The 23,166-nt window shown below is 29.9% G+C and overlaps 1 protein-coding gene across 3 annotated transcripts in view; it reads left to right on the top strand.

Annotated features, from left to right (window-relative positions):
* Window positions 1-23,166, top strand: part of Gld (Glucose dehydrogenase) — a 42,565-nt gene that overhangs the window by 8,636 nt on the left and 10,763 nt on the right. For 2 of the 3 annotated variants that reach the window (XM_089227938.1, XM_015523278.2), the window contains exons 2-3: window positions 17,942-18,234; window positions 19,035-19,214. In XM_089227938.1, the coding sequence (XP_089084064.1) occupies window positions 17,998-18,234; window positions 19,035-19,214 (417 nt within the window). In that variant the 5' untranslated portion in view covers window positions 17,942-17,997. Of the gene's footprint in view, window positions 1-17,461; window positions 17,670-17,941; window positions 18,235-19,034; window positions 19,215-23,166 lie in introns of those variants that run through there. The other variant, XM_015523279.2, reaches the window with a different exon arrangement.

Raw genomic sequence — 23,166 nt, 5'->3', positions numbered from 1 at the left:
AAATGTTTTTTACTTAATTTACTTGATTCATCGTTTTATCACGCAACGGAAAAAAACATTAGTTCACATAAATCTAACCTGACCTTACCACGCAACACTATTATTTTTTAAATACAATATGCCACAAGCTATAGGTAAAATAGGAAGAATATGATGCATTTTGTTCGTATGTCTAGTTAATTTACTATTTTATATGGTGTATTTTCATATACCTTCGTCTTAAGTCTTAGTTTGATACGCAGTAATAAATTATCAAGAATACATTTCAATTCCTTCCCATGTGCCAAGTACTGCACGTGCCATTTGAGCTATCAAAGAACAAAACAACTTAAGACTGTGCCCCGTTCGTGAAAATCTCCACTCCGTTCAATCCTTTAATTGTTGGTTTTTTCTAAAGACAATCCATTAAAGTTAAACCGCGTACGTACAATCATTTGGTTTCGAAGGAATAATAATATCATGGCATTCACACGTCTAGCTGATGCTAAATATAATTTAGTCGGTTACTTAAATAAATACAATTTATTTGATCAATATTTTCTCGTCAACCGCAAGATAATATTTTACTCGTACCCACGTCAGACTCGACCGCTGCGCATCACACGCCGCCGGTGGACTTGCGCGAAGATTTTGAAGCGCGCCTGAACAATATAGTTTTATGTTCGTTCGCGACGTGCGTGTGTACGTCATATTATTATCATTATTATAATATTATAATGTGTATCACCGGCGTTGATCTCGACGTGTGACGGTCACGAATATCGTGAGTCGGCTAAGTGCCAATGCAGCCGCGGACGGAGCTCGAACCATCGTGTGGTTACAAAACCCGTACGAGATATTATTAAGGTACAACTCTATGCAGTAGAATATTATAGAAAAAATGACGACGAAGAATATGATTATGATAATACAAATAATGATATGCGTATGTGTATCAGTTTATTTCGGCGAGAAATTCCGACCGAACCGTTATAGTCATCGCTGTGACGCGTAACAATAATTATGGATATTATTGTACACGCTGGTGCTGCCGATTTAAGCCCACCGAAAAATTAAATAGGGAAAATTAAACAAATATTTAAACCGAGGAATGTAAATACAAAAAACGTATCACGGTCCACGTTATCTGATGAAACTCCAAGCGGGTGGAAATCGAGAGACTTCAACCGACAACCACCGTGGAATATTATATTATAATACAACGAGATCGCTAGACTATGCCATATTATAATATAATAATACACAATACGAATATATAATAATATACTCATATTGTAATATTATTATATATTACGGTAAATGACGATAAAAACAATGTACGTAATTCTGCACCTATGAATTTTAAAAAATATATCTATTTTTAATATATATATATATGATAATATATTTAAGTTAATAATTGGAAATATATAACATTAATAATCGTTGTTTTCAGCATTTATTTTCACATTTTAAAGACTAATGACATTTTAAATTTCAATATTTAAGTGAAAAGCACATTTTATTTTGTTATTTTGACAAATTATTCGTATTACTCCGATGAATAGCAATGTTTTACATGAAAACATATTATTTATATATCTATAGATACAAAAAATAAAATCGTCAGATCTAGTTTTGCATACTAAATACTTATAAGTTATATTAATCATATAGGTATCTAGGTACCTAAATATGTTTACGCGTAAATCACCTAGTAAATTCAATATCATCATTTTATGACAAATCTAGGAACAAAAAAGTAGTATGTATCACTTAACTATTAAAACCTTGAAGGATTTTCTGATCTAAATCTATAATATAAAACTGAAATCACGTTAGGTATCTTTTTATATCTATAATAATTAACAGTATGAATAAACTCTTTTTGGAGTCTTAGGTAGTCAGAAGTAATAGTATAATAGTACATAAACAACCCAAGAAACTCCATAATATTAATAATAATAATTATTATTAGCATTAGTATATTAATAATAATATGCACGTCATGAGTCATGACCAATAAAATCTACCGTCGTCTGACTTATGGAGATTCCGGACATTTCCATCCGCGATTGTTGATATAAGATTCTTGGGAAAAGACTTTCAATAAAATATGATATCGTGTACGTTGTTTGTGGGTAATGAGTACCTACCACCCACTACAACTACCTGCAGGCCGTCGTCATCGTCGTTTCGACCGCGGTCGGGGACCCGCGCAATTTATGGCGTTTTGTATTATACGCAATATTTCTCCCAAGCCGCTCGAATCTGCCAGAATTGGACCTTGATTGATATTATTCAAATTATACGCTGTTGGCGGAAAAGCCGCAAAATTACACGTTGAGCGCCGTCAAAAACCTTGATGCGAAATCGGATTAAAAGTAAAACGACGGTTAAGTTGAGCAATATTATATCTTATAATAATATACTATCGTGTCCTACATGACCCTATTTCGGCCCTTATATTTCGATATACCTGCATGTTGTATATAAATATCTATAGTACCTACCTAATAGCATGTGGTCCCGTTTACTTAATTACGGTTTTGTTCGAAAAAAAAAAAAATATAAAAACCACCGTCACCGTCACATCTGCATAACCAACCATGTGGCCGTGTAACGTCCACTCAATAATTATTAATACTGCTCGGTCGAGGATGGTGTAGCACGATTTTCTAGTCGAGATGGTACGTACAAATACAATCGAACAGTTACTATATTATATTACTATATTATCACAAAATTTGTTTGATTTTTTTCTCCAACTGTTCCAAATTCAGTCAGCACAGTCTATCGTTCCGCAATCGCATCCTTTTTCGATGTAAGAGGCATATTGCACAAGTTTTTAGTGAAGTCATGTACACGTGGACTTATTATTTAATATAATAATTACAACCGAATAATAATATTTTCATTGCGTCCGCAGAAAACGAACTCACGACGAATCGTCTTCAATTTACGTGTTTCATCGTTTTGATCAAATCGCACAAAATAGTTTATATTTCCAAGCATAGCACTACAGATTTATCAAATGCATCGTAAGACATCGAAATGTTATTGCCACTTTCTTCACACGATCGTACGACCATCAACAATGGGAACGGGAAAGATTGATTTTTTATAATGTTATGTTGTGATCAAAAATGTCAACCACGTGGATGGTAAATTATTTCCTAAGTATGACTTTTGAATTACAAAGCCGTCAAATTATAAATCACGTCATGGAACAATTTCTATTATGCGATTCCGCGTGTAGCCAACACTTGTTGCGCGTTCAACAGAAATATTCTCATCCAATTAGTTTTAATTATCTTTACAATAATATTATTATTACTCTCGTCTACCTTCCGTTACACACGATTACCTAAGCACTAAAACTCTAATATTTTACTGTAAAAGTATTATGCATAGTGTGTGTGTGTTTTTTCCAAAATAATATAATTGAATAGTATTACACTATATAATAATAATTATACTTCACAGAACGACTCGACCACAAGAGTTTTGTACGTTTTCCTGACCGACAGACGAAAACAGCTAGATATAGGTACCTAACCTACAATTCGTAATTTACAAGTCGTTAAAATGTTCAGTTTTGGACTCATTTTGAATAACTTTCCTATAATATTTTTTAGATTAAAGGCGTTTTTATACATTTAAACGAGTTATAATTATTTTTCATATCATCATAGTAAATAATATACTTAGCGATTCTCGATTATTTTGACTATCTTATACTACTCCACATAGCCACAGCAAAATAAATGCGATAAATAATATCCTTGGTCTAAGATTGAAATTTCTCTAATTAGTTTATTTTTTTATGTAACTATATCCACTAACCATAAATTGTATCACAAAATTCCATACAGACAGAATAGTAGAAGTCATAGTTTATCCGAATCCTACATAATACATTCATGTCGGTATTGAATTTAATTGATTTTGCTATAAAAATAAAAAAAATACCGACACATATTGACATGTTTCATTCAGTTAAATGTATTTTTTATTCATACCATCAAAAATCAAAAATCAAAACTTCCTCAATTTGGATTGAAATAAATTTTAACATAGGTAATGTAATTCTCAACGGTAGACTCCTATAAAAAAAATAAAATAAAATTGCTTATGAAAGCTGAAACTAAACTAAGTACGAGTATGGCAGCTTTGTTATTAGAACATGTTGATGAGATTTTGAATTAATTAAGTACTAAGTAGTATACAATTCAACATTAAGTTTGAAAAAATTACAAAGTATTGAAATGAAATCATCTATTGCCTGATTTGAAGCGTATTCAATTTTAAAACTAAATTTTCTCAAATATAGTTATGTGTGGCTAAGTTATATATACCAAGGATACAAAACACAAGAAAATGTGGATTTGCATATTTTTATGTAAATATTTATTGTTAACTGCTATGTATAATATATTTTTTTCGTCTTGAATAATAATAAACGTCAAACAATTTGAGAAGGTGACTTTATATTTTATATTTTCTGCATTTGTAGCTGACACAATGTTTTAATATTTCATTTCACAACAGAACGAAATATAATAATATAATAAACCGTTTCTAATACAACGCGTTATCGATTAAATAAATTATTAGTTTTAGTATTTAGTTACGTCCGCCACATGCGGATTGATGCCATCTTGTCAAGTATATTATAGATTATAATCGTTGTAGGTGCCTTATGGTTTATAATATTATAATATTTCAGATTTAAACTACTAAGTTTTGAACTAGATGATAGTACAACCTTGTACAGATATGAGAGACGTATTATTTGTATCTAAATGGGTATTATTAAACCAGCTGATAATAATTTTTTTTACATTAACAACGCTCGTAGAACAGTGAAAAGGTGCTCTACTGCAGTGTCTGTTTCATAAATCACAACGTTGTTCCGATTGTAGTTGGCATTATTTTATTTTTACGTTTTTAGTCAAGCGGCCTCCGATAATTTTTTATTATGAAATTGCAACCAAAAGTATTATTATTAGTATCACAATAATATTTTAAGTAATAATGGCGCTTATATATATATATATATATATACACTGCATGCGTTTTTATGACCTCGAAGGGACCAGGAATAATTGTCGTATTATATCTATTGACATGTCGCCTATGACACGACACGTCATAATGGTAGTTACCTATATACGAACATAATAATCCGTATTGCATTTTCACTGCAGATGTAAAATTTCAGTGATTATTAACAATCAGTCATACGTCCATACTTCATAATGCATAGACTGGGAGTTCTAATACAGTTAACAGTTTATTGGAATTGTATAGAAGCCCAAAACTTAATCATATACGGTTGTATAGTTTTAAATATTTAAATTTCATTAGAGTGCACCGCGAGCTCATTTAAGGGGCACCACGGCTCATCCGAGAATGAAAATAATTATTAAATTATACATTAAAAATTAAAAATGTATTCTAGTTGAAAAGACAAAAAAAATGTTTTACGTACAAAATTACTTAGCACACTATCTGTATACCTATCTAATATTAAATATGGTGTTTCTAATATGTGTCAAATAATTCAATAATAGATAAAAATATTGCCAAACTTTCCAAAAATAAGCAGTTTCAAATATCTCATTAATTATTAGTTTTTCACTATTAAAGCAGAATTTTTTCTTTTTACTTTCAACTATAAAATTCTAATTTGTTTATAATATGTTCAATAAAATTATTTAAATCAGTTATGAATGAAAAAAAGTGTTTATTTTTATCACGTTCCTCGTGATATTCACAGAAGAGCAGTAGAGCCCCTAACAACATTTGTACAAAAAAAAGGGCACCGCCGGCCAAAAAGGTTGGGAACCGCTGTTTTAGGCTATAATTATTATATAATATGATAAAAAGTAATATAAATAACGTGGAGTTAAAATAAAGTTTAATTTCGACTAATCAATACTATTGATGGTTTTTGTTTCTTGATATTTTTTTCAATAGTAATAATATAAATAATATAAATCAATGCGTGCGTGTTTACATTAAAAATGACTCATTGAATGTTATTACATTATTAACCAGCGAAAACTATCATATATTGAATTCAGCGATTCCTTATGGTCTGCAACATGACCGTAACAATCACGTGTAAATCCAGTCTAATTGTATTTAAGTTTATGTCGATGTGATATAATTTGTAAAAGAAAAAAAAATTGATTATACAAAATTAATTTCTTACTGTCATTTTCGATTTAATTATATACCGAGTTAAGATTTGTTTTTTTTTTCCGTAAATACGATTCAAACAAATGACACATTTCAAACGCCTGTAAAATACATTAATGATAACCCTGTTAATATAATATAGTTCAATTATTGCTTTTTAAATTACTTTTTTTTTGTATAGCGACGAGTTGTGTACATGATAAATAATAATATTATTATAATAGGCGGTACCTATATACATAGCTATTAACGAAGGACCAAAACAAATCATTTTTTTGTATTTTAAACGTTCGACGAATGGTTTTAAAATTTTTCACCCGAACTGATATTTTAGATCTTGTTCACGTTTGTCATGACTCATATGTATCGCATGATATTGTCATCATGGTACAATAGCGATTTATTATAGGCGTAGGTGTACCTTTATGTATATATTATTATACTATGCAGCAGTTAATGAAATACCGTAAATAGTAGTCGCGATATTTTCACTGGCGATCGATTGTTTTCTTCGGCGCGTTTTCTATTTTCGCATGCCGAACACGACCCGATGACGATAGTTACTAGACAATGTGGTCGACTGCGCATAAAAAAAATACACACACACACACACTAACACAAACAAACGAAATGGCAATTGTACAACAACCACAATGGGTATACTGATATTATATAATTCGTGGCAATGTTCAGAGGATATTATAGAGCGTTTTCGAAAGGATATCCGTCGAGATTTGCTTAGGTTGACATTCGAAATCCATTGACGATGATAACTATGCCGATAACACATCGAGAACAGATCAGACTTTAATACATTATATGTTTGTAATTATAAAATAATGAGACTCATATCTAAAAAATTCTAATTCAAAATATAAGCGTGTTCACAAAGTTTGAAAAATTCAAACTGTAAAGTGTATAATTTCGTAACGAATGAATTTCATTGATTGTCAACTCAAAAATTAACAAAGTTGTTCAGCAATAATTCTTCAAATTTGTTATTTATTCAACGTAAAACTGAATGTAAATATTATCACTTACCGACAAGAAACACATTCTACAAATTGAAGCTTTGGGTTGTTAATATATTATTATCTCTATTACTTAGTTTTTTTTTTTTTTGTCCGGTTTAAATGTATATCAATATGAAAAATCAATATTTGACTACTCAAAAATAATATGCCATGATGTTTATGTTATCAGCTATACCAAAATAAATATTAAATTGGTAGTGCTTTGTGATTATTTTTATTAATTTCATAATTTCATAATTGATGTCTATTGGTATAATAATCAAATTTAATTTAATTTTATATAGTTAAGAATTGAAATGTTTTATATTTAGATCACTATTCAATATTTGTAAATAAAACTTTGTAAATTTAAAACCGCTTAGTTCTATCTTCTGGATAAGTAATTCATTAAGTAATAATGCTCCTTTACTTATGGTTATCAGTGAGCTCTAACTTTTATTGATCATTGAAAATGTGAACTATATAATAAGTATGATGTATACATTTCGGATTTAAAAAAATAAAATCGATTTTGAAACTATTTGGAGCCGTGCCCCCCGAATCGATATCGGTCGAATGTTGCGTTGTAATATTTTTTTAGTTTGCAAACTCATGTGCACATGGATTCTCCGCACGTCGTTAAAAATGGAATCAGCTTAACAAGCGCGAAACACAACATGATTGTTATTATTATTGTACGTCAATATGCTATTATCTCGGTAAGCAATGTCTGAAGCGATGAACACATCGCGACGAGGATCATAGATCACCGCAGTGCATAACCTACATTACATTGTTATAGATTGGACGCCACCCCGCAGCGCAATACTTGTATCTATTCACTTATAATACATGTTTATCAAATTTCGTCGAAAAAAAAAATATACCACGTTTAATATGAATTTTCGAATCTTTAAAATTCTGGTTCGAATCGTTATGACTGCTTATGAGAAAGGGTGGAGGTCGTTTCGGTAAAGGTAATAATTTTGAGCAAAATATTAGTATTCAGACGAGTGAAATTATTTTTTACCTGCGTGAGGTAAAAACCTGGTGACTTATTTGATGAGAACCTTTTGATAAATAAGGTTCATTATTCATTATTTATATTGAGAAATGATTTTGTTTTATTAATTGCAAAATGTTTTTTTAATGTCTACTATATGCAACAATATTATTATATCAATATCTTTGCTAAAAAATTGTATATATTTTTTTAAAGGTAAGATTTATAGTTAACTATTTGTTATGTATTTTTTTCGTGATTTGATTTTTCAATTGCCAATGTACATCACTATACAATAATACAGCATTTGAATTAATTTACCTATATACATATTAGTATGAATTTAATTATTTGCCCAAACAATTTATTTTGAGATATAAACCCTCATCTGGTCAGTATATACAATTATTCATCCAAACAGACCACATTTTGGTTCGAAATATACCACGAATATTGTTCAAATAGACCAACATGGATTCGTAAATACTATTAATGTATCTCATAAATAACAATGATTAATATATGTTATGTATATATAATATATATATATATACTGGTTTATTTAGGCGTGGAGCCCATACCTCAGTCCCACCAAAATTGTTGTCGTCACGCGAATACTTGTCAACACGCGATTTTGGAGCGTTTTGAACCCTGAGTATTAAACTACAAGTGCAAATGAACTACATAGTTATTAAAAAGTACAATAGGTTTTTGTAGGTTAGAGGTTTTTTCGCAATTAATTTGGTGGTTTATCCATAGGTGTCCTTAAAATTACACTAAACAACACGATTATATAATATAATATCATATAATACAAATGTTTATAACATTAATTGTTATTATATGATAATATTCTAAGCTGTTGTTCGCTACTTTTATAGTGTTAATTAACAACTGTAATGCGATTGCAATAAAAAACATGTATAATAATTCACAAATTCATTATCTTATAAACGTCATAACAACAAAATGATTCAAAATCTGTTACACTTAGCTATGTTAATTTTGCGAGACATGCATAATATTACTATAGGGTAGTTCATCATTAAATCCACAGTTAAGAGGACGAAATATCTGCATATCTCTATCGTGTTCGAACTACAAAATAAATTTACTTGTTCAGTAGATATTATTTTCTGTGGAAATTATTATTTGTTATTATATGTTAATGATATTAAACCTATTAGATGCGTTAGTTTTTTACGACATTTTAATTTTTGAGTGATTTATGAGTAAGTAAGTCAAAAAGGTTCATTAATCGCTTAAGAGGACGCTACACGGATGTTTATTTTCTCCGTTTTATAATTGCGTAACATGGCAGATCACGTTTAGGTTAAAAGGTTGAAAAATTCGATTGAATTGACCTCTTATATAAAATTTATATCTAAGGTTATTATTTAGGGCATATCGTTGGCTTGTTATTATAATATTTTAATATTAAAGTGGGTTAAGAGTATTTAAAAAAAAAACCATGAGATAATACCTAATGTTAGCTTTAAATTTTATAAGAGGTAGATACAATTTAATTTTTAATCTTTTGGGAGTCAACCTAATCTATTGAACGTACATTTTCTATGTATGCACTTGGAAGACGGAAATACAACAAATGTCTGACATGTCTGTGTAACATCTTCTTAAAAATAAAAATATCGTAAAACAAAACCAATGCACAATCATACATACTGTTCTTGACCTTCAGTTTGATTATTTTTCATTCCACTCTGGTATACTAAAATATCTTGTTTATATTAAAATGCCAATTATTTGTTATGTCGTTCTCGTCTGTCGGATAGACACAACGCATGCGGATTTGGCGTACTATGCCAATGTTTTCAATTAGTTTACCGTTTGGAATTTTGGGAGTTTTTATAACATGCAAAACATGTTTGTACGAACACCATAACATCGTAGTTTTAATAATTATCTATGAGTATTTAATGAAATTATAATATTATAATTTTATTTTTTTTCTATTAAATTGGTAAAGGAAATTAGTACACTTGTGTGTAAGTATGTTTTGTTAATGCATTATTTAATGGCATAGCACAGTATTATATTAAAAAATACCATTAAAATATTATTAACGGATCAGGTTTGCGTGCGTTATTATAATAATATATTATAATAGTTATGTTGAACACGATACATTTCATCTATCTTTGGGTTTAAGCCTTCAATAAAGGAAACGTGTGCAAAATGGAAATCGTCCAGGTGACTATTGTACAGATACAATTATTGATAATATAATATTTAAATGTTTTGTTTTAATCACTGCCATCAAACTGAGGGAGCGTGGAAAATCATGGAACGCAGATAAATGGACTTACAAGGAATAATAATTTCTTCATTCGCAGGCGATGGTGATTTTTAACTATCGCCAAAGGCATCTATAGAATACTATACTTCCTAACTGGCATTATGCCAAGGAATTATTATTATTATCATTGTCGCTATAGGTACATTGATTTCGTTTAAAAATTACATTGTCTTCTATAAATGGTTACGTCCACTACGATAATATGGGCAGGTTCAGTACTTGGCGAACATTGATATATTATGTAAACAAAAAAATAATACAAATCTGCAATATTAATCTTCTAGCTGTATAATATTTGAACGAAACTAAACCGTTTGTATAGGTACCATAATGTTATATTTACTCATGTGTAGAGAAGACAATGAAGTAGCAGCAGCTCTTCGTTTCCATTATTATTTTATTACTTTTCCCATTGTAATGGAACATATTATCTTGATAACACTATGCATATTTTGCAGTGTTCCCTTCTTGTATATTATTTTCATTATACTTTAAGAATAATTGTTCACATCGTGTACATATTTATTAAGTTTTGGGTGTTTTTTTAACAAAAAAAAAAATCTTTTTGTTACAAAATATAACATAGGTAACGACAATATTTTAGTTTCGTTTGGTTTCATGTTTGCCCAAACGTAATAGGTATTATTTTTTAGTCAATTTTATGGTGAATCGTAGGAAAACATATGGTTCGACGTCGACTGCATATTATTATTAACTATAACTATAGGGCTAGGATTTTGTAGCATTTGCATTTTCTTTCATAGTACTTTAGGACATAGCTAATCAAAAACAAAATTCGATTCATTCATCACAGAGTTCATATTATATGATTATATGCATTATATGCATGATTATATGAAATTTTGTTTTTGCTTTTTTTGATTTTTCTTATGATATTCGTAAGTAAATGCTTTTTTAGTATTTTTTTGTCAGTTTATTATCTTTTTAATGAGTTTTTGTTAATTATCTGCATATTTAACATTTTTAGAACATTTACGTACATATTTATTTAAATTATTATTTATTAATTAATTTTAATTGTATTATTAATTATTTATTATATATAATATATATGTATTTTGTGATTTCGTAGTGAAATATTATCGCTTTATCGGAAAATGTTAGTGCTTCATTTTCCTAGCCCTACCTATAACATTAAAATATGTCTACACGTTTCACTCATTAAATAGTAATACAGTTGATATATTATTTATATTGTAAGTAATTTGTCAATCGCTGTTAAAAAAAGAAAATAAAACAAATAAAAAATATTTAATATTATATTATAATGTACACATATTATTATATTTTGGCTTGCGGGTCATTGAGAAAACGTGTTTGCTAATCAATAATTATTAAGCAAACATTTGAAAAGAGACGTCTTGAGATAATACTATAATAGTTACTGGCTATACATTTTAATTAAGTCCGTAAGATCATCCATAAAAGTGATTGTAATTTATTTTTAATTTCAGCGTGTTTTTTTCAACTTCAATTTCAATTATTTAATAACGTGTTTTGCATATTAAATGCTTGGTTAGGTACTTTAAATGTCACTCACTTTTATACTTAACCATATTTAACCGTAATTTGTTTCAAGCATACAGTACGTATAATAATATAGTTAGTACCCATAAGGTACCACGCTTATATAATATATATTATAATTCAGCATCACAGCGTTACGGTTAAAAAGTATAGAGATATTAAATGATTTTTCTGAAGAAAAAAAAATGCAATGAATAATAATATTCAAAAAAAATCATTCTATGTACGTCTCGTGAACTATTGAACTTGGTTTGCTAGTCGAAATACTGAACGGTATTTACCAAAACGATTTGTGTTGTGTTGTGCTGTGTGTGTGTGAAATCCATTGGCAATCGAGAAGGCTATTATTATCGCGCAGGTCGATGAGTAACATCAAACGCGGCCGATTGGTCACGGTACACGAGTCGCAATTTTTTTGTACGAGGCCTTCGTTTAAGAAGTCACCAGATGAGACCATGTTCGTCTTCGTCGCCGTCGTCATTGTCGTCATCATCATTATTATCATCATAATCATCGTCATCATCGTCATAAAACGCATTTCGCCGAACAATGGAGTGGAACAATTTCCCACGAAGTCGCGATGCGCCGGGAAGTTATAAGAAGACGCTCACGAAGCGCCGCGTTCGTGTCCGCACGCGTCCATCACGTATATAAAATTATCATATTATAAACTAAAACATACACAGCCACAGGACTGGTACATCCCCATTAATATTGCATGCTATTTATGAAATCGGTTTTCGATTTCAGCGACGAAGTAATAAAATTAAATAACGATGACATAATTCACCGGTCATCGTTGAGGTCGTGTAAACCAGACGGTCTATATTTTGTGCCATAGGCAGATTACCTGTTGTTGGTAAACACTCATTATCTCGAAAAATTATCAATGTTTTTATTTAGCAGATCCAAAAGCTAACCTAACAAAGCGACTTTTACTTTTTTTTTTATATTTAAAAAATAAAAACACAAAAGACATGCATACGTAATTAAGACTATAAAATATAAGAAACTTTTATCCAAAATGTTGTTTTCTAACGATTAAAAACAATACATCTCCAAAAACTTTAATGCCTATACATTTCGAGAAAATGAATATAAAAGACCAATAAAATAATTACTCTATATAAATGACAAAAATCTCAGCTACCTTAGAGAGGACTCAATGAAGTTTATTAAATCAAGGAAAAATATTCGTACACAATATTATATTGATACGAAGACGACGACGACTAATCGAATGCGATAGTGTTGCGCAGTTCGGGGCGTTGAGATCACCTTACCTAACCGTGGTCGACGATCCGGGGAGACGATCCGATTATTACTCGTGTTCATCGTCTGAGACCTACTTATTTTACGTTGTTTGAAATTAAGTTTTTGTATGTTATTCTTGTACAAAGCTCCTGAATACGCGTAACGCAAATGAGTGTACCGTAGTTGACTCGTAATCACCGAAATTATAATATAGGCCGACGAATTAAATTCATAAACGCGTCCGTCGTGAATGAATATGTATGTATATAAATATAAATATAAAATATTATCATATAGATACCTATGGCCGAGTTTCGTCTAGTTCGATGGTATTAATCCGTCTAATTAAAGAATGAATAAATAAATATAATAATCAAAATCGCGTGTCGATCGTAATAAAAAAAAAACGTGCGAACAGTTCGTGACCGTTAATCATTATTCTACAGTTGTGTTATCAACGGAATATTTTAGATTTAAAAAAATTTAGCGTATAATTATATTATTATATACACTTGTATAATATAATATATGTATCTTAATCTTACGATTTATTAATGCAAATATTTGGAATCGTGACGATCAGAATTGTATCAACTTTTGAAATCGTAATACACATTAAACGCTGCAAATCTCGTGTTAAACGATGACTTAATGTATCGAAGGGACGTGTCGTACACATATGTTACAAATATTATAGATGTATGCTTTTACATTAATTATTTTTTTTCTAACAATCACCCGTAAACAGGAATACGGTTTTTGTACTTGCCAAATATTTCAAAGTTTAGGTGGGCAATGTGCATGCATAATATATTGTTTTGTAGGGTTATAGATGAACGACAGGGTTGTAACCATATAAATTCTGATAGTCACTTAGCAGTGTCGTTGTTTACGTCTCATGGTTGAAACATCAACGTGAAGATGATACTATACAGGGACGACCATTACCTACAATTTATAGAGTTTACGGGTGCAAACAGAATCTTTGCGTTTGATAACTATTGAGAACGAACAGGTTGGAGCTCTCAACTATAGTAGGCTGTGGTTATAATAGAGCGTATAATTTATCAAAGTGAAAAATGCATTACAAGGCATAAAATATGTACCCAATATAATATTATTTTTAGCTTGGAAGTATAGAGCTTGTTTTGGAGTGTCTGCACAGAATCAATCAGATTTGAACAACATCCACTTACCACAGAATAAATCGATATATAAAAGCTCTAAGTAGCTCTATAAAGTTTGACCTTAAATCTGTTCCAATAATAATATGTACTCACAAAACCAGGTAATGCGTAGGACAGACAGACAGCTTCACTAATAATCTGTATTTGTAATTTGGTTGCGAAAATCTCAAATCTAATATTATATTATTATGTGATCGCATGCACAAAATCAAAATCATTGACGAGTTTATTATCAGTTCTGATTTTGATTATCTATCAAATAGTTCCATAAAACTATAACAGGGATTCAATTGCTCGGTACGTGGTGATTGTGTCGCAAATGGACGATTTAACATTACAGTCACGTATTATTTGGTTTAGATTTTTATAGGTCGATTCTATACTACGTACCGGGAATTACATTAAGCACATTGCGTTATTATGGCATTTAGAGTGTAGGCGCTGACGCGCTTACTGAACAATATGAACAATCTGTTCACCGTAGACGGTGCGGACTCACGTATAGATACCTCGGCAGACGATATAACATATACATATCTGTCGTTCGTGAAATATCGTTATACAATAATAATAATGATAATATACGGTTATAGTCAAGCGAAAAGGTTTTGCAGACCAGAACGGCTGAGGTTTGTGTTTCGCTCCGGAAACGGCGGCTGCGAGAGTTGAATACGTAAATAATAATAATATTAATGCGATTTCCTATCATACAGTTAGTAGAAATATTATGATTATATACGCATTGTTCACATAGTATTATGTAGGCATAGTAATATTATTAAATTTTATCGTCGTCTAAAACGCGTTTACATATGCCTAAACGCCTTTCAGGGGAAAGTGCTTACGATATAAATATTAAATGATAATCGCACTAGGTGATTATTGTTGGAGATAAGAAGGAGCACAAAGTCTACTTATAAAGTCCACGCGTGAAGAAAGTGCACGAATTTTTGTCATGAAAAAAGGTGGAATTGTATAACAAATTTCGAAGTTGGTAGTAACAAATTTAGATAATAAAACCGACTAGGTAATTATTCAAATTCCGTGCACTAGCACGGACATCGCTTCAGCACTAATGGAACCAAAATCCGTCTTAAATTATTATTGTAAATTAGTAACAATAACATATGCCATTTATTGATTGAGCGACATAATGAACCTGATCGTTCCGAACTGTATGTGCCAGTGGCACTGAAGTGTTTAAACTTTAAACTACACTATGACTTGGTATATCAAGGAGCCTCCCATCATCTCCCATTTTTTAATTTAGCAATCATATGTGATTCAAATCACCTATATGATACAATGTTTAATCATATTTCAATTTCAAATTTCTACACAAATTCTGGATCCCTTGGTACCTTGAGATGGGCACGCTCATCGAAAAATCTACTGACATAAGGTCATAGATAAATTAGGTGATCGACGCCACTGTATATGTCTGTATGTTATGTACATTTCAGCGTGTTGTTACATTGAACTTAAAAAATCATAATGGTGATTATCTTCTCGTAAAAAAAAGAATTTAAGTTACACCAAACGCACCAAAATATTATCTAAAAAAAATTAAATCTAATCTAATAATAATATGTAAATCAATAGGATATACAATGTAACCGCACATATCTCTACATTTTTTGTATTACCAAAAAAAAACTCTTTTAAAAATTGTAAATACCTTTATTCCAAATTAAATTGTAACTAATGGCCACAGCTGCCGGGTTTATATATGATCAATAAAAAAAAAAAAATATAAATCTATACTTACCTAATAGTTTAACTATTTATAAACTTTGTATTTGAATTTTTATTTAAATGCATTAGCATTTGCATATAAAAAACACGTGGTAAACAATTTACATTAAACGGTTTTCGTTGGAAAAGATAATTAATATTTGTCCAAAATATTTGCGTCCTATTTGATTAGTATTAGGGCACTCCTTGTTAAAGAAATCTAAGAATTCGAATATTGTAGTCTAAGTTTGTACCTAATAATTAAAAGTTCCTAAAATTAGGATTTTAATAAAATAATTATTAATACATTTTTGAAATTTCGTGTAAAGTTTGTTCACCTCTTCAGACTTCGTCCGTAATACGCGTGATAATATCATTATAATATACGCCATGTGAGATAGATAATGTAGCAAGTACGACACAACCACACAACATGCAATGATATTATATATTAATATATTATGATCATGAGTACGTATTCACATGGTTTTTCGTCGAGCTCGCGGTTCGTTCACCAACGATTTCTCGCGAGTTTGCGACTCGATGGAAATCAGTAATTATTTATTAGAAGGGTTTCACCGATTGAGTCATAATATTGTATTATTAGCGCTCGCGAATTCTGTTCATAACCTTGACCGGACCGGAAAACGTAGAAGATAATATTAACAATAATAAATAATGATACGTATATTATTATTATTATTATAAGACATCGTACGTTTATCGTGCCCAACGAACATCACGTACGAGATATTCGAAACTATTAATTTGAAAATGAAAAAAAAATTGTAATTACGTAGTACGGGCAATACGCGTTGTGTATACACTGTGGTCTCGGTATCCACGTAATAAAGACGCAACACGCGACGATAAATAAATAAGATTTGTTCGTGGATATGAAAATGAAAAAAAAAAATTGATAAACGTCTTGTGGTGATCGTATCCGTCGTGTTTCATCTCGTATATTATAAATATTATCTATACAGTACTGCACCCATAGAGTAATAAAATTACTATAAATTACTCTATGTGCAGTAAACAACCAAATGACTACAATCGTTCCTACATAACATTATTATTGGGTTTTTCGCCGACGAACTCCAAAAGGAAAAACCAAATTCCGTAACCAGTTTTTTATGACGGTGATATTTGACCAGCGACGTTATAAAAACCAAAGATCTGCTAAAAGTTGTTTAGTCGTCCGTGTGAAATCCGCTTGTTTTTAAGTGTTATTACTTATTTAAATATTATACTATCGTATTATAAACTATACCCGGTCTATCTGTTTACTATCACTATCTATATTTTGTTAGTGATGGTAGACACCATTAAAAACATGTCAGTGCCTCGTATTTTTTCGTCCTAATCCTTACGATTGCTATCCTAATATTTTATTTTAAGACAATAGTAATAAAAAATCTACATAGGTACCATAATTTATTTATATTATATTTATAACTGAATAACGAATTTATTAACAACTATAGATTTTGGTAAAATGTACGAAAAATATTTATTATGCACTTTAAAATATGGAAATATGCGTTACACAGGATTTTTCGTTTGTTATTTCTTAAGTAAATTTTCGAGACAAATATTTTAAATTAACTGCGGTGGATATTATATTAAACCTACCTAAATATGATCTAATTATTAACCTAACCTAACCCGTGGCTGACTTTTCGTTTTCGTTTTTCAGCAATAAATACGATATTATAATATAACGACTGCATCAGCCTACGAAACGCATCCAGAATGAGCAGCAGTTGCAACTGTCCGGTGACCCAGCCGGGACCGACGTTGGCCAGCACGTGTGGTGGGTCGGCGTTCATGTTGTTTATGGGCCTATTGGAGGTGTTCATCAGGTCGCAATGCGATATCGAAGACCCATGTGGCCGGCCATCGAACAGGGCGTTGCCGGACAAGGAATACGACTTCATCGTTGTGGGCGGTGGATCGGCGGGTAGTGTGATGGCCAGCAGACTCAGCGAGGTTATCATTAAATCTATTTTATATAATGCATTTTTACTATCATATCCAAAGACAACGGATTGAACTTAATTTATCCCTGCAAACTTGTTAAAACTTCAATTATCTGAAACTCGAATCTTAATCAAATTTACCAAGTTTTCCAAACTTTTTTTTCAATTCGTACATAGCACAATAAGTAAATTAAATTTTAAATAATATTTATGATTTAAAAACAAATTTTATGAGAAGGAAAAACTTATCTGATAACTTATCTTTGGTAAGACCAAGAATTTTCAGCTAAGTTTAAACTTTAAAATTTTCAAATAAATAATACCTAAATTAGTCTTAACCAATTGCGCATAAATTGATAAAAATTGTAAGTTTATTAAAATAGTAAAAAATCTTTTGTCGCACTCGCACATTGCGGACGTGATTTTGATCGAACTATTCGAATTTCGTAAAATCAAGCGTTTGAAAAGTCATAGGGTATCCCATCTCTTAAATTATAACTTAACATTAATACGAAATCGTATGAAGAAAGCATGTTCAATTTTATTTGTTTTTCAAAAAAAAAAAAAAATTGGTGAAACGTCAAACTGTTATATCCTAAGTAAAATTTTGAAATTTAATTTCAACCTTTAGTTCATTACTAAAGTTTGGCTCATGGTAGACTTAAAAAAAAATACCAAGTTTTAGTGTGGAAAATATTAATTGTTTTACAATACGTTAATCAAAATCCGATTGGTACCGTTTTCAGACTTTCTTTCAAAAACGACAATTTTATATTTTTTATTTTAATAGTTTTTCCATAACTTATTCAGGTACCACAATGGAAAGTTCTGTTAATTGAATCAGGTGGCGATGAGCCCACCGGCACACAAGTCCCGTCAATGTTTTTGAATTTTTTGGGTTCATCAATTGATTGGAGTTATAACACGGAACCTGAGGAAATGGCGTGCTTAAGCAGCCCGGAGAGACGATGCAATTGGCCCAGAGGAAAGGTAACGTACAAACGAGTTAATATTATTCTGTTATTCGAGAAATGTTACAAATTGATTTTATCGAACATAGAAGTTCCGGAATTAAAATATAATTGCTAGAAATAATTGCTAAGATAGCGTATTTTTAAAGGCGTGAAATGAACGCGAGGAACACATACTATTTTATTTTCAAAAAATAATTAGTAACGTCGGTGGATACAAACTGTAACAGACTACGGCGTGTTACGTAAAATAAATCGTAATTTATATGTTTTTAACGAGGGATAGTTTCAAAATCGGCACTGACCCGTGACGAAAATCAAGATCAACAATATAGTTTTCTACTGAACAAACGATCGCGTAATCGAACTATTATAATTCATAACTAAACATGAAATATATAATAACCCGCCTAATTAAATAACAAATTATAGTCTCACGTACCTACACGCGTATAGACGGCCGGTTAGATTAGTTTAAAATTAAACTCAGTGTATCTGCAATTATACGTGATATTATTTCCTGATATTATTGTATCGTAACAACACCTGCATAATTGTTGTAACACACGGATGAATTAAAAACGCATAACTTATCATAATAATAATTTATAAGATAAATACATGCGCATTATAATAATCATATATGCCTAGGTTAATAAAATAAATTTCCACTTAACTAGGTGAATATTAATAATATACCAACACAAATATTCAATCACCTAGACGCCCAGTACATAGAGGAATCGATATTTTACTCACGTCTCTATTCCAATTAAATTATTATTAATATAACACGATTACTCGGTGAATCGATGATAATGATATCATGTACAATGAAAACCATTTATAACAAGTAGAAAATAGATTTATTATTTGTTTGATTTGTTCAAAATGTTTAACAAATTATTTGATTTCGAAATAAATATGTTTTCTTTTAATTTTATCATTCAAAAATTAAAAAAAGTCATTAAAAATAATTTTAATATATTTTATAAGAATAAAATAAATAGTATTAAATATTGTTGAATTAAATGAAATAATATAAATAAGTATTTGTTGTTTAATATTAATATATTACAAGATTTGTTCTAATAAATTGCTTTTAACGACGCTCATATTTTATTTTGATTACTTATATTCATAGAAAGCCTTAGGTGTAATAGTATGGTAGATCAATAATAACTAATATTATTGCATTAAAATTGTTTATAAGTTCGATTTTCAAGCCTTTGGATTTAAAAAGGACGATAATAAATGCATTTGTTATTAGTGCATTATTTACTAGTAATATGTTTTGAGGTTTACAAGCCATCGAGTTTTTAATCTACCCAACAAGTAACTACCCAAAATTTATAAATTCCATCACTCGAATACGCAGTGGCCTACGTAAAAAAAATAAAAACATTTAGTTAAAAATATAAATAATTTTAATGCGGATAACGAGTAATTACACGGAGGTCACAAGATTATGAAGTTATACCAACACGGCTTATACATACAGGCTGTACTTCTATAAAAATAGAATCAATTTTAATGACTTAATGTAATTATATTAGATATATATTTTTTCATTTTAATGCAATATTATTTTATTAATAAAATCATCCAAAACAAAACGGCTTTTCGCAAAAGTATCGCAATCCACCACCAGCTCTAAAAGCCTTGAATATCCGTTTTTTCTGTTTTTTCTAATAATAAATATATATTATATTTTTATTGAATTAATGTACTAATAGTATATAATATATTATATCGTTAACCTTCGTAGAATAGTGATATATTCTCAGTATTAAGTTCATATTATAATTCCGAGATTTTCCTTATATACGACTGACCTATATAATATGTCCGATGAGACTATGGAGTCACGACGTTAGCAATTGGTTTTTATTCGAATATTCAGGTCAGGTAATTTTACTGTACCTAATGAGGTTTTTGAGTTAAAGCTGATCATTGGGCCATAAACCGGCCGAGGTTGTGTGGTTTTCTACGGATTCTTGTTTGCAAGTATACATTTTTTTTCCAACCACTGCGTATTTAGTTTCGTGACGGAAAAAAATGAATGGGAACTGACGGTGATCTGAAATGCATAAAGGCACGTTAAACAAAAACTTAAAATATGAGCGATATATCATTTGTTTGTTTTCTCGGCTTTGTTATATTGTTCAACAAATTCGGAATTCGTGATGTGAGATCTATCGGTTTTTATAAAGACGTTTAAATAAATGGTACAAACAATAAAGTTATTACTTATTAGTTACCCACCCGGGTTAAGGCTTAATAATTTCCCGATAAAAGCCCCGTAATATTATTTAATTAAAAAATCTGGATTCTTTAACTCAATGCCGTATACCTATTGAGATTGAAATAAAATAATAAAAAAGTAAATTAATTATATAACTAATATATTATAAATAATTGTTGTTATATGTACCTACATTAAAATATATTTTCTACTATTCATCAGTCATCAACAATAAAAACAAAAATGCGTATTTAACGGTTGGTTAAAGACGAGGCACCGTTGATTCATTATCATTAGTGTATACTAAATATTAATAATTATAATTTTGAGTCTCTAGAAAGATAAAAAAAAAGATTTTGATATTTTTTGACCAAAAAAAACTTCATACGTAAATATTGAGATAAAATTTTCAAACCTATGGTGATATACTTTATACTATTCAGTATTTACTTTCCAAATGTAATCATTCTATAATAATATTATAAAAAAATACTTTCAAAATGATGATGATATTTACTTTAAAATCATAAGTTATAATATTATAAAATTGATCGTACGCTTTTGTAGATATACGAACATGAATATACAATATAATTAATTATGACTCAATACCGTTGTACAACTCTGAACACTTTCATATTATCAAATTTAATTAATATTTCTCAATAACAAAAATAATTATTATTGAGCACACATGTTTCAAGACAAAATGTGGTTTATTATTTTTTAATCATATTAAAATAAAATGATGTAGATAGGTACATAATTCTATATTCGTTAGAAACACGAAAGCTCCGTGCTAAATGTTTCTTGGTGTATATTAAACATTTTAGCCTAGTATCGATCTTCAAATATATCATGGACCATTGGCGAAACATTTGAGGGATTCCATTAATCGTGGTCTTAGGAAGGTATCTTTCGTCGTTGTACCTAATTACTTCTCGTTGCTCGTCGTATTGACCCAGGTATAGGTGAAACAATGCTCTACGTTTTTTTTTTCCAATACAATAATACAGTTATTAAGCGACATTCATAGTCAGATTGAAACGTGAAAACGTTGTTCCAATAAATTGTTAAAAAATGTGTTTACCTTAATACATAAAAAAAAAACCTCCGTTCCTTGTCTGAGTATTATTATTTATTTGTATTATTCGAGTCCATTAAACCGCAAATACATTTTTATGATTTTAAAATTTTAAAACTAAGTTATAACCTATGATATAACTTATAACTGAAATCGTCCTTTCAATTTGGAATATGAGACACCAAACAAGAAATAACGTTTGAAACTCAATAAATTTTATTAAATTTTCAACATAATTTTTTATGACTTCAGATATTTATATAATTACAAGTATACAATATAACACAAAGTGTCCGAGTTTTGCAATTTAAATTTCTGCCAAACCATACAAAAGTTACGTGTCTGAAATTCACAGTTTTCAATTATATTTTTGAGTTATCATACAAAGCACCAAGAATCAAGTTTAAAAGCGCAGAAAATCCAAAAAAGAGCAATTATGTCCCCTTGAATCCATTATTACTTGAAAAACTTAAGGATTAGATTGAATAACTTATTGACAAGTTGGAAGATGCTTCTTTTGATATATTTTTTAAGGGGATGGTTTAAACCATATATTTTGGGGGTTCGAATTTATATTAACCTGCCGATGAAGGCACTGCACGCTCATTTATGGTACGTTGATACTGATGATTATAGTTTCAA

The sequence above is a fragment of the Diuraphis noxia genome, unplaced genomic scaffold, assembly GCF_037042655.1.
Source record: "Diuraphis noxia isolate RWA-SAM2 unplaced genomic scaffold, SU_Dnox_SAM2 contig0004, whole genome shotgun sequence".
Taxonomy (NCBI): domain Eukaryota; kingdom Metazoa; phylum Arthropoda; class Insecta; order Hemiptera; family Aphididae; genus Diuraphis; species Diuraphis noxia.
The sequence above is the reverse complement of the archived record's forward strand: the minus strand, read 5'-3'. Positions and strand labels throughout refer to the sequence as shown.